This window comes from Apis dorsata, unplaced genomic scaffold, assembly GCF_000469605.1.
Source record: "Apis dorsata unplaced genomic scaffold, Apis dorsata 1.3 scaffold_1186, whole genome shotgun sequence".
NCBI classification, from domain to species: domain Eukaryota; kingdom Metazoa; phylum Arthropoda; class Insecta; order Hymenoptera; family Apidae; genus Apis; species Apis dorsata.
The window spans coordinates 57,802-71,232 of NW_006264283.1; the positions used below are offsets into that span (position 1 = coordinate 57,802).

The 13,431-nt window shown below is 22.5% G+C and overlaps 4 protein-coding genes across 10 annotated transcripts in view; 2 read left to right on the forward strand and 2 right to left on the reverse strand.

The window, feature by feature from the left end:
• Positions 1–2,737, forward strand: part of LOC102672867 (DNA-directed RNA polymerase III subunit RPC2) — a 5,057-nt gene extending 2,320 nt beyond the window's left edge. The window contains exons 10-16 of the mRNA XM_006624956.2: positions 27–304; positions 425–564; positions 639–1,231; positions 1,323–1,569; positions 1,636–1,800; positions 1,865–1,995; positions 2,077–2,737. Of these exons, the coding sequence (XP_006625019.1) occupies positions 27–304; positions 425–564; positions 639–1,231; positions 1,323–1,569; positions 1,636–1,800; positions 1,865–1,995; positions 2,077–2,460 (1,938 nt within the window). The 3' untranslated portion in view covers positions 2,461–2,737. The remainder of the gene's footprint in view (positions 1–26; positions 305–424; positions 565–638; positions 1,232–1,322; positions 1,570–1,635; positions 1,801–1,864; positions 1,996–2,076) is intronic.
• An 83-nt stretch (positions 2,738–2,820) lies between these two features.
• LOC102672733 (pyridoxal kinase) lies at positions 2,821–4,757 on the reverse strand. The gene is made up of 7 exons (XM_006624955.2): positions 4,492–4,757; positions 4,006–4,105; positions 3,779–3,922; positions 3,574–3,694; positions 3,322–3,464; positions 3,074–3,253; positions 2,821–2,977 (listed from the first exon to the last, which is right to left on the reverse strand). Exons 1-7 carry the CDS (start codon positions 4,576–4,578, stop codon positions 2,862–2,864), a joined length of 891 nt encoding a protein of 296 aa, XP_006625018.1. The 5' UTR covers positions 4,579–4,757; the 3' UTR covers positions 2,821–2,861.
• A 1,454-nt stretch (positions 4,758–6,211) lies between these two features.
• Positions 6,212–11,109, forward strand: LOC102672427 (RE1-silencing transcription factor A-like). 5 transcript variants are annotated; one of them, XM_006624952.2, is made up of 6 exons: positions 6,212–6,328; positions 6,445–6,682; positions 7,193–7,413; positions 8,004–8,286; positions 8,669–8,855; positions 8,928–11,109. In XM_006624952.2, the coding sequence occupies exons 2-6, from the start codon at positions 6,456–6,458 to the stop codon at positions 10,473–10,475; spliced, it is 2,466 nt and encodes an 821-aa protein (XP_006625015.1). In that variant the 5' UTR covers positions 6,212–6,328; positions 6,445–6,455; the 3' UTR covers positions 10,476–11,109. The 5 variants fall into 5 exon arrangements, with proteins under 5 accessions (XP_006625015.1, XP_031370649.1, XP_031370650.1 ...); XM_031514789.1 differs by lacking the exon at positions 6,212–6,328 and having other exon boundaries at positions 6,344–6,682; XM_031514790.1 differs by lacking the exon at positions 6,212–6,328 and having other exon boundaries at positions 6,442–6,682; positions 7,941–8,286.
• Positions 11,110–11,360: 251 nt separating this feature from the next.
• On the reverse strand, positions 11,361–12,639 carry LOC102672088 (ATP synthase subunit delta, mitochondrial). 3 transcript variants are annotated; one of them, XM_006624951.2, is made up of 4 exons: positions 12,553–12,639; positions 12,142–12,270; positions 11,882–12,079; positions 11,361–11,738 (listed from the first exon to the last, which is right to left on the reverse strand). In XM_006624951.2, the coding sequence occupies exons 2-4, from the start codon at positions 12,259–12,261 to the stop codon at positions 11,571–11,573; spliced, it is 486 nt and encodes a 161-aa protein (XP_006625014.1). In that variant the 5' UTR covers positions 12,262–12,270; positions 12,553–12,639; the 3' UTR covers positions 11,361–11,570. The 3 variants fall into 3 exon arrangements, with proteins under 3 accessions (XP_006625014.1, XP_006625013.1, XP_031370651.1); XM_006624950.2 differs by having other exon boundaries at positions 12,484–12,638; XM_031514791.1 differs by lacking the exon at positions 12,553–12,639 and adding an exon at positions 12,359–12,403.
• Positions 12,640–13,431: the final 792 nt, after the last annotated feature.

Here is a 13,431-nt window from a genome sequence, read left to right on the forward strand (position 1 = left end):
ATACTGCTTACATAAAATTTTTGTAGGGATGTGGTTTAGTTAAAAACTTAGCCCTTATGACACATATTACTACAGAAATTGATGAAGAACCAATTATTAGATTGGCTTTTAATTTAGGAGTAGAAAATGTTAATATACTTGGCGGTGAAGAAATTAATAATAAACACGTTTACATGGTTTTTTTAAATGGTAATATTTTAGGTATAGTAAAAAATTATCAGAGATTAGTAAATGTTTTTAGATTACTACGAAGGAAAGGCTTAATAAATGGTTTTGTTTCTATATATACTCAGCATCAACATAGGTAATAATCCTATTATCCAAAAATTATTAAATTATATTAGTATTATATATTATAGTAATTATACATGATATTAAAGTTTTTTTAAATAATTTTTATTTTATAATAATTTTTTATTTATAGATGTATTCAAATTAGTTCTGATGGAGGACGATTATGTAGACCATATATTATTGTACAGAATGGTGATCCTCTTGTACAAGAAGAGCATGTAAAATTACTTGAACAAGGAATACGAAGTTTTGAAGATTTTTTACAAGATGGTTAGTATATGGTTAAAAATAAAATTATGAAATCTTATCATATGTGTTTAATAATATTTTTATATTATTATTAGGTTTAATCGAATATTTGGATGTTAACGAAGAAAATGATAGTTCTATTGCATTTAATGAATCACATATTAATGAAAAAACAACGCATTTAGAAATTGAACCATTTACATTACTTGGAGTTTGTGCTGGTTTAGTACCATATCCACATCATAATCAAAGTCCAAGAAATACTTATCAATGTGCTATGGGAAAACAAGCAATGGGAACAATTGGTTATAATCAACGTAATCGTATCGACACATTAATGTATAATTTAGTTTATCCTCAAACACCTATGGTGAAATCCCGAACAATAGAACTAATAAATTTTGATAAATTACCTGCTGGACAAAATGCAACAATAGCCGTTATGTCTTATAGTGGTTACGATATTGAAGATGCTCTTATTTTAAACAAAGCTTCAATTGATAGGGGATTTGGAAGATGTTTGGTATATAGAAATGCAAAATGTACGTTAAAAAGATATGCGAATCAAACTTATGATCGAATAATGGGCCCATTGATTGATGCTAATACAAAGAAATCTGTTTGGAAACATGAAATAATCGATAGTGATGGAATTGCTGCTCCTGGAGAAATGGTGGAAAATCGAAAGGTTCACTTTTAAATACTAGGATAAACAATCTAGGACCAATTATGTAAATAAATAATAAAATAATTAAATCGTATTTAATTTTCTTTTATAGGTAATGGTAAATAAATCATCACCAGCTGCAAACATTGGTCCAGTAAATTCTGGTAATGTTCAAACACAAACGGAATATAAAGATGTTCCAGTTGTTTTTAAAGGTCCAGTTCCTGCTTATATTGAAAAAGTTATGATTTCTAGTAATGCAGAAGATGCATTTTTGATTAAATTATTATTAAGACAAACTCGGAGACCTGAAATAGGTGATAAATTTAGTAGTCGACATGGTCAGAAAGGTGTAGTTGGTATGTATTTTCATATATTTTATCATTTAATTTTGCAGAATTTATAATTTATATTTTTATTATTAGGATTAATTGTAGAACAAGAGGATATGCCATTTAATGATTATGGTATATGTCCTGATATGATTATGAATCCACATGGATTTCCTTCACGTATGACAGTTGGAAAATTGATTGAACTGCTTGCTGGAAAAGCAGGTGTTATAAAAGGAGAATTTCATTATGGCACAGGTATATCTATAATAAATTATTGTTTTAATAATTCTTAAAATTTATAATATCTATTTTTATTTAGCATTTGGAGGTTCAAAAGTTGAAGATGTTTGTACAGAATTAGTAAAACATGGTTTTAATTACTTGGGCAAGGATTTCTTTTATTCTGGTATTACAGGAGAACCTTTACAAGCATATATCTATTCTGGACCAGTAAGTTAATAATTTTTAATCTTAAAAATCTAACATTAAATATTAAATATTATTATAATATTATTATAATTCAAAATATAGGTATATTATCAAAAATTGAAACATATGGTACAAGATAAAATGCATGCTCGTGCTCGAGGACCGAGAGCTGTATTAACGCGTCAACCAACGGGAGGTCGAGCCAAGGAAGGTGGTTTAAGATTAGGTGAAATGGAACGAGATTGCTTAATTGGATATGGTGCTAGTATGATGTTAATAGAAAGACTTATGATATCTAGTGATGCATTTGATATCGATGTATGCAACAAATGTGGTTTGATGGCATATAGTGGTTGGTGCCATAGTTGCCGTTCTAGCTCTTGTGTTTCTACAATTTCTATGCCTTATGCTTGCAAATTACTTTTTCAAGAACTTCAATCTATGAACATAGTACCTCGTTTAACATTAAAAAATTATTGTGACTAATTTGAAATAATTTACGAATTATTAAGATTCATTGTAAATATATTATATAGTATTATATATATGGTATTTATTAATTTTTTAAAAATATTAGTAAAAATCTAAAATCTTTTTATTTGATAATATATATAATTTTATTATTTATAAAAATATATGTATTAACTTTTTTGTACTGGAAGACAGTAAAACATTTTTATAATTGATAAAATTATTTATCAATTATTGTATATATTATTATATGTATATAATGTAATTTATAATAAACAAAATCAATTAATTATTTCATATTTTTAACTAATGCATAGCTTAATATAACATATTAATGTATTATAATGTACATATTAATTATTAAATTAAATATTATTGATTTTCAGCAATATGCACATATATTATTATTAATTTTTTTATAATGTAAGTGGTTCAGCAAAAAAATTAATTTCTGGATTTTCAATGCAATTCTTGTTTTGTATTAAACGTAATTCAATTCTTCTTGCAGGCTCATATTCTTTATCTTGACATGCTAATAATAAAAATTTCAAAAATTATTATTAACTTCTATACATAAATATATATCTTTATCTATATATAGAGAGAGATAAGTAGTATGAATAAATACCTTGAGAATATTCATAAGTTTTGAGTAAGATGTTATATAAACTATTTACAGTTTTTTCAATAGCAATTTTCATATCATCTTGTAAATATGTATGAGCTAAAAATAGAGCAGCAAAAAGATCTCCAGAACCTGTGAATGTACTTGGTATTTTTGGAATATCAATTTTTATTAATTTATTATCTGAAATTAAAATGAATTTTATATATTTTCTAGATCTTTATTGATTTTAATGTCAATTATTTCATTACCTTTGTTTGTGCTAATTATTGTTGTTAATTTATTATCAAGTTCTGTTGATGAAACTGCTACTGTTTGAGGACCCATTTTATGTACTTTTTTTATAGCATTTTCTAAATCAGACATTGTATTGATCTTTATATTACTTAATAATCTAAAATAATTAAAATAATATGATATTATAAATTTAATTTATATATATATATATTTATATATATATAATGTAAAATATATAAATATTGACATATAAATATTAAACTTACTCTAATTCAAATTGATTTGGTACTACAATATCTGCTAATGATATTATTTCTTTTCTATAAATTTCTTCCAATGTTTCAGGAACATATAATTTTCCATTATCACCCATAACAGGATCACACACTTGTATATAAATATAAAGATTAATATAAAATTATATTTTTAATGTAAATTTTAATTATATATACTCTCAATAAAGTTATTTACCATATATAAGATTAGGATTTTTATGTTTTAACATACGAACAACTTCTGCTATTTTTCTTAAGAATGATGCAGAACCAACATATCCAGTAAGTAAATGTGTATAATTAATTAAATTATTTTTTGCTAATCCATCTATTAAATCTTCTAAAAATATAATTATCAATAATTTACATTGATAATTATTTTTTATTTTATTTATAGTGTTTAGAATACTTTCTTTATCTTACCTAAATCTTTATCATTCAATACTTGACCTCGAAAAATATTGTATCCGGTATGATTGGAAAGTTGAACAGAATTAATTGCATCTGCCTCAAAGCCCAACAACTAAAGAAAGAAATTATTATTTTAATATTGTTAATTATAGAAAAAATTATATTATAAATGACATGATAATGGAAGCTATTTTATTTTTCTAAAATAATCTAATCTATTCCTAAAATAATCTTCTAAAAAATTTTAAATTTTTGCATTGAAATCTTTTAAAAATGATAATCATATTTATTGTATTATTGTATTGTATTAACAAAGCAGCATAATTTAATTTATATTATATTACTTTTAATATGTAAAATTATTAAATAATAATATAATACATAATTAAAACTATCTATCTAAACTAACCAAAATTATCTATCAATCAAAATTTGATAGAATTTATAACTAATAAGATGATAACAAATGATGAATTTTACAATGAACATATTGTTCACCTGCAAAGGAAATATTGCACTTTTATTACCAACGTAACCAGACACTACATGACTTTGTATCGAAAGAATCCGTGGTGTTTCTGACATATTGATCAGCTGATATTAAAAATATTTAATTCACAAAATAACGAAAATATTGTCGCATAAAATTTAACGACGGAATTTTTCTAGTATTACTACACACCTTATTGTATAGATTGTTTCAAATGCACTATAATTTTCATTCATATCTTTTATGACGCAATTTCTTTAATATTATTATTACATACTTTATTGTATAGATTGTTTCAAATACATAAAATACTTTTTATTATCTTTTATTGTTTTATTATTACAAAATTTTTTTTCTTAAAAAATTTTTTTTCAATATTTGAAAATTTTAATATAAATCACTAATATAATATTCAATCTATTTATTTCTTTATAATACGACTTGAAAACTTTACAATTCTACAAATATTTTTAATTTCAATTTCAATATTATTAATTTATTGAAATAAGATTATTATTAATAATATTGGAATTGAAATTAAGTGAAAGTTATTATATTATATATATTTAATAAAAAATAAAATATATAAAAAATAAAATCATTTCTTCAGAATAAATCGATAATAGGAAAAAATAAAAGAAAAAATAATTTATTATAATCATAGATGAGATACAGAAAATAATCAAATTAATTAGATATGGAAGCCTTCTTTTGTGTACATTAATTTTATAGAGCAAGTAGAAAAAAAATAGGAATTTGCCGAAACATGAGATAATGAAAAAGTTTTTGAAATTAATATCATATTATATTTGGATATTTGAAGCCATACCATTAACATACTAGAATGTGCAAGGAAGTATTCAAAATTACATATAAGAAAAGCAATATTGTGCGAAAAAAATAGAGAGCATATCCTGCCGAGATATATAAAAAATTTATCAATTGCTCTATTTTCTATTCAAAATTTCAGAATTTTTGAATAGCTTTTGAATTTATATTTTGAAGCTAAAACTTCAGGCAAGTTTTTTATAAAAATTTTATAATATAAAATTCTTTTCCATTAGTTACTTATTAATGATTATTATGGTGTATGCCGCAAAGTTCTATAATACAAAAATATTTAATTTATTAAGTTTTTTTTTCATTTGAATCACAAAATTACAAAATAAAATTTATGCGTAAAAAAGATAAAGAAAGAATTAACATTTTAAATGCATATAATAAATTTTATCATATTTAGAAATAAATTCTATAATAATGAAAAATGAATAAAAAAATATATCATTGATGATGATTTAATCATTAATAAACAATTAATTAAAAAAAATCTTATATTAAAATTAATATGAGAAATTTACTTAAAGCTTTAGTTTGAAAATATAAGTTAAAAAAATTTAAATTTAAAAATGTAAAAATTTTGATTAGAAAACATAAATAATGTTTTTATTAATTAATTTTCCATGTGATATTTTTAAATTTTTTATCCTTTTCGCACAATATTGCTTTCCTTATCTGTAACTTCGAATATCTCCTTGTATATTCTGCTATACTAATAACAAATCAACAAAAAAAACAAAAATGAATTTTAAAACATTTTATTCAAAATTAAGTTAATTATTCAAAATTAAATATCTATTTATCGAATTTATTTTTTTAATTTTTAAATCATCTTTAAAATATCCAATTAATGATCTATTTTTTATTTATAATATCGACATTTAGTTTTAATTCCAACCATTATTAACGTTGTAATCTTCTTCTCAGCTGAATCGGTAATGTTGAAAATGATACTAAAATGATAAGAGAGTCCTGAGAGAGGCATGAAAACAAAAAAATATATTGAATGTTAGATCTATTCTATATCTTGTCTGTGATATACCGATTAAATAACATCGAAAAATTAGTATAGCATTTCTAGTGACGCATCTATTTTAATCTTATTTCATGATTTGTTTGTACAGCTTAAAAAAGTATGGCGACGTGGAAAGGTGAAAAATTTCAAGAAATCGGGAATGCCGATGATATTGAAGAAAATTTTGATATCCTTGTGACGCATGATCTTCAAGATTGTTTAGATGATAGTTTAGACATAACCAATTTTGGAAAAGTGTATGAACAAAATACTGTATTTGATTATGAAAAATATTCTGATGACGATGCTCCTATCGACGAAAAACTATCTAATGATAATTCCACGGAGTAAGATCACATAAATTTTTTATTTTCTTTTATTAGACATGATATAAATTTCTTATGATTTAAATATATATGAAAAATGAAAAATCAATAAATAAAATATAAATTATTCATAACCTGTTTATTTGTAATAACAAAAAATTATGTGACATCCTTATAAGGATATAACATTTTGAAGTTAGACTTTTAATTTTCAATATTAAATTTTTCACATATATACGATTATTAAATGTTAATATCTTATTTACATTTTTTAATCAAATATATCATTTAATTTAAATTTAATTCTACATTTGATATATGTGATCTTTTTTTTTTAATTTTAATTCAGGATATTTTTTTATTATGTTTTTATATTTAATAATTATATTAATATAATATAATAAAATATTTCCATAATTTTGTTTATCTTGATGTTTTACAATAAATATAATAATATACATAATATATATTCATATATATTATATATTATTATTTATATGATACATATACATATATCATATATTATTATAGGTCAATACATCATTCAATTAGTCCTCATGAAATTTATATGCGAATTCATTCTGATCAAGATGATATTTCAAACAAATCTGCATATGCAAATAATATAATTGAAAGTACTGTTTTGGATATAAATCAAAAACATATTGGTCGATATATTTGTGAATATGAAGGTTGTAATAGAACTTATAGTACAGTTGGAAATCTACGTACTCACATGAAAACACATAAAGGTAAAAAAAGATTTTATATATATCTTAATTTAAAAAGAGCAAATTTTTCATAAATTCTATCTATCATAGAATGTTAATTTTATTAATTTTATATTAATAAAAAATATTGAATGCTTTTATGTTACTAATATATAAAGTGCTTTAATTATAATTAAAAATTAATAGCATACTAACAATTTTGTTCTTATAATTATTTATAACAATTTAAAAAATATTAATATTAATGTCTTATAAATTTTAAAAATTATTATATTTTATTTGTATGATGAAGTAAAGATATTATTTGCTTTGCATGTTACATTATAATGTAATGTATCATATTAATTTCTTTTTCTCTCTTTGTGCTTGCTAAGGAAAATAAGGTAAGCTTAAGAAAAATTATTAATTGGTGTTATATTTCTTGTTATTAATACATAAGAACATATAAAATCTGCTGATGCCTTATAAATTTTTTATGTACACTTTTATTTGTTATAAAATTATCAATGCTGGTATAAAGGGAACGCTTCGACCTGCATGGCTTTCAGATACTGCAAGCAATAGGTAGTCCAGCAAACTTTTTATGTGGAGGGAATTCTCAAAACTTTCAGGCGAGTATCGATTTAAATGTGCAGAACCAAGTTGTGGCAAGGCATTTCTTACATCGTACAGCCTTAAGATTCATATTAGAGTACATACAAAAGTGAAACCATTTGAATGCAATCACAAAGGCTGTGAAAAAGCATTCAATACTCTTTACAGACTGAGAGCTCACCAAAGACTACACAGTGGTAACACCTTTAATTGTGAAGAGACTGGATGTGTTAAATTCTTCACTACTTTAAGTGATCTCAAGAAACATATTCGTACTCATACTCAAGAAAGACCTTACAAGTATGTTTTTTTGATATTTTTTTTAATTGATTTTTATTCACAGCTTTATGCTTAATTATGCTTTGGTATTTTATTTTCCTTATTTTTAAAACATATGTAATAATAATATATGTATATTTTAAACAAATAGAAAATATACATAAGTATAAAGAATATATGTATATACATAAATTTAACAATAAAAAATAAATAACCACTATTGAATTCTTGATGTATAATATTAACATTGAAACTAATACTTTAAATATATTTTAAAATATATTATCTAATTTTTACATTCCTTTTTATGTTATCAAATCAAAATTATGCAATGACTTATGAATTATGTATAATACATATGTATAATATATATAATAGATATAAAAAAATATTGCTTTTTTAGATGTCGAGAAAAAGGATGTGGTAAAGCCTTTACAGCGTCGCATCATTTGAAAACACATAAGAGAACTCATACCGGAGAACGACCTTATGTATGTACTATTGGAAATTGCAAACGATCTTTTACTACACCTCATAGTTTAAAGAGTCATTTGAAAACTCATAAGAGAACAAGTAATAATGATGAAATGGTATATAAAAAATTTTGGATTTATTATATTTTTTAAATGTTTGTATTATTTTATATGTAATATATTTTACAGAAACATAAAGGCAACCAAGATGATTACAGAAACCAAAGAAATAGTGAGATATTGAAAACAGAAATCGACGTTGATAAAATAACGTCAAGAAATACAAATGTGCCATGTTATGCCATTATACCATTATCTTCTAGCAATACACAAACTAAGGAAAGTATTACTTATTTATCTATAGAAAATCCAAATGATGAATCAACTTCTACAAATGAAATAATGGATATTTTAAGTCAAAACAGAATAAATAAAGAACTTGATTACAACATTACTAATAAAAATACTGAAAATTTAAATAAACCTGCAGATGTCACTCTTCTTACATCAGAAAATATTATTTTAAATAATTTTACCAAACACACAATTGATAATTTTAATAATAATGAAAGTTATGATAAATTTAAAATATTTAATGAAGTAAATGATTCGAATTTACGAGATCAAAATCAACAATATATTTCTAATTCTTCGACAGAAGTTCAAGATAGCAAAAATAATAAAAATAAGTCTAATTCAATAAATTTAGAACAAAAAATTATACAAAATGGTTTACAGAACACTATTGCTCATATTTCAGAAGAATCTGATTTCACAAATAATGTACAACAATATAACAACAATAATACTATTGTCAAAGAAGCTTACGATAATGGAACAAATGTAAACACGATTGTTGAAAATAATAACGCCACTTTGTATGATACAAATTCTGTTACTAGTCATGTATCAAATATAGTTAGTTCCTCTAATGAGATTCAACTTTTTGATAGTGAGATAGAAAATTTACCATTTATTAATGACAGTTTACAAACTGGATCTCTTAATGAAGTTGAACATGTATTGAATTCTAACATTATTACAACTACGCAATCGGAAGCTATTGAATTAGCTATAGCATCTGAAGAAGAAATACCTTCTCCTTGGATAGATGTTATGGCAATGGCAACTCCATCTGCATTGAGAAGACAGTCTTGGTCAGAATTAAATGCATTTCCAACAGCTGTTCACTCGCTAGTTGATTTAGTTGAACCAGAACCATATCCATTACAGATTGAAAATCAATTGCAGCCATTACAACAAGTAGATAATATAAATTTAGTAGATGTAGAAAATATTAATACATGTATCGAAATTAGACGTTATCAAGAAAGCAATAATGAAAAACAAAATGAAGATAGTATAAAAGTAAAAAAGAATAGAAACATTCTGCAAGAAATTACAGCTGAAGCAGATATATGCAAATGCATTGATTGTAAATGTGATCATCAGCAAAATTGTCAAAATTGCTCAAATAATACAATTCCTGAAAATAATAAAAAGCATGTGTCATCAAAAATAGTAGACGATTTCGTGTCTTGTTTACAAAGAGAATGTTCTTGTGACAATGAGCCCGGTGGTTGTGGGTCTTGTTGTGTTGTGATTTGTTTAAAAACATTACAACAATTGCAAAAAGTATTTAGTCGTAATTGTTGTAAAAGTACTAACAGTGTAACATGTTGTAGAGAAGAATTGTTACCTCCATTAATGAAGTGTCAATTAACAAAAAACCAATGAAACAAATACTTTGTTATTGTGTAACTAGTCATGTTAAAAGAAACAAATTTTTATATAAATATTGAATAAGAATTTGTTATTTATCATAATGTATAAAATGGTTTGCTTAGCTTTAAAATGCACATTTTCTTATAAATGTCAAGTTTTTAAAATTTTGTCTAGGACAATTGAGAGTATAGGACTGTACATACCTGTACTATATTTCAAGACTTTGTTATATAGATATGATTTTTAAATGTTATATATTTTCATGTGTGTGAATATTATATATTTGTAGATTTTTTACTTATAAAATTTTTAAATGTACATCACTGTTGAATTATTTATAGAAAAAAAAAAAACGATTGTATTATTGTATCATATTAGCAAGATACTATTTTAAGATAACTAATGCCAAATTTGATATTCATGTATTAAATATATGAGTATGACATTTTTAATGTACAAATACTATGTATATAACATTCTTATACATAATAATAGTTGTAAGATATTTGAATTTATATTACATTGTAATTCAACAATGTTTATGAATTTATATGAAAATTAGAAAAAATTTATTAATTATTTGTGATTGTGCACGTATATGATGTACTAAAAATATTAATAGTTAAAAAAATAAAATATTTATTGTTTAGTAATTGTTTTGAATTTTAAAAAGTGTGAAAAATATTTGTAAATATATTATAATATTTAAAACCAAAGTATATTATTTTATATTAGACAGATATGAATTTTGAATTATTTAAAAATTAAATTAACAGTTTTCAAATTTTCACTTTCAAAGTTGTTAAAGATATTTGTTAACATAAAAATATATCTAATTATATTTTATATAAAAAAATTGCTTTAATTGAAAAAATTTTGTTAATAATTAATAAATTATATTAAAAATTATATATTGTTATTTTTTTTCATTACATATTATTTTGTGTGATGAGGTTAGTTACATATATACATACATGTATATATATATAACTTAGTAATTGTTTTAATATTACTATATTTTTTACATATGACACGATATATATCCTAAAAAATTTAATAATTACATAAGAATAATATTTTAACACATACTCAATGTTTGATTAATGTTTATTGTACAGCTTGCACTAAAGCTTCTGAAACTTCAATTGCAATTGTTGCTGCAGCTTTATCTTGTTCAGTTGTTGCAGATGAAAGTTCTTGTTGAGCTTTACTAAGAAGTTCTCTAATTGCTGAACTATCAAGATTTTCTACAGGATGAGCTTCTTCTGCTAAAATCTATTGAATATTTTTTCTTACAATATTTTAATAAAAAATAAGAAATTATTTAATAATTTGTTTTAACAACAATAATTTACATTGTTATTGTTGTTATTGTTATACATTGTTATTGTTATAATAGAATTGTACTAAATACATACCTGTACACTATTGTTTTCATTTATAGTAACTGTACCCGAAGAAACAAAAATTTTTTTGACTGATCCATCTTCTTCATATACTGTGACTACACCAGGTTTTAATACAGCTAAAGTAGGAACATGTTTGGGTAAAATACCAAAAGATCCAGAAAATGATGGTACATCTACTTGTTTAATTACAGATTGATCATAAAACACCTATAATAGTTAATTATGAATTTATAATATTCAATAATATGTACAAACAATATATTTATTACCTGATTAGCTCCAGCAAAAGTAAATTTCATTTCATCGCTAATAGGTTTATCAGCATAAGTTCTTCTTTGATTACGAATGTATTTTAAATAAGGGCGAAGATTACGTGCAATCGTAGCCATCTTAATATGCTGTAAAAATTTGTAAATTTTATTTGTAAAATTATATATAAGTTTTGATTTTTTATATTACAATAAATGATTACTATAAGCTGGTTACATCATAATTCGATCTACATGTGTCGCCCATCTTTTATATCTGAACGCGTTAAAGAGACAAGGTATATGAAAAAATAGTTAAGCATATTTTAGTTTTATTATTAACTATACGTTCAATAAACTCACCGTCAGTATATTCACAATACTTTATGTTATAGCAATTATTACAGATATAAGTAGAAGTTGATCACTTATTGCAAGCAGCCAGACCAAATCAAATGTATAGCACAGTACAAACGACAAAGTTTACTATTATGCTCAAACGATGGCGTTACTATAGAAATATTTCAGTAATGCCCTCTTGTTTTAAATCGATTTTATTTAAATAAGATTTATTCGAATTTGAAATTTTTTAAAAATTTAATCAAATTGATTTATATAAAGAAATTTAAGAACTTCTATTTGTAATCTATAATAAATGTAAATAAGGATGAAATTAAATTTAAAAAAAAATTAACAAAACTTACATATTTAAATAAAATTTATATAACTTTTTTGTATTTCTCGTTTCATAATTTTGTAATTTATGCATAAAAAATTATAATTTTTCATTATGTGATCAGATAAATATTTGAATATTTTAAAATATACATATATTGATCTATATTATATAATATATCAATTTGATTTATAAAATTTATTTATATATAAGTAATTATTTTAATTTAATTATTTAATTTATTAATTATTGAAATAAAATAAAACCAAATTAAAAATTTATTTTTTAATAAAATTATAATATTAGAAGATAATAGATATTCAATAAATATTATCAACAAATATAAAATAACAATTTTATTTTAATATTTTAATTACATATTAAATTAACAATAGTTTTAATATTAAAAATATGTTTAATGTTTAATAATATTTTAATATTAAAAAATGTGTATTTTTACTGGAATTTTCATGTAATGTATATAATTTTCATCCATTATAAAAAATGATTACAAAATTTATAACTAATAAAGCTAACTAATAATATGCAACATTTTCGTTCTTTCTTTTGTAATATATATATATATATATATATGTATATTTGTACATATATTATAAAGAATTTATATATATAAA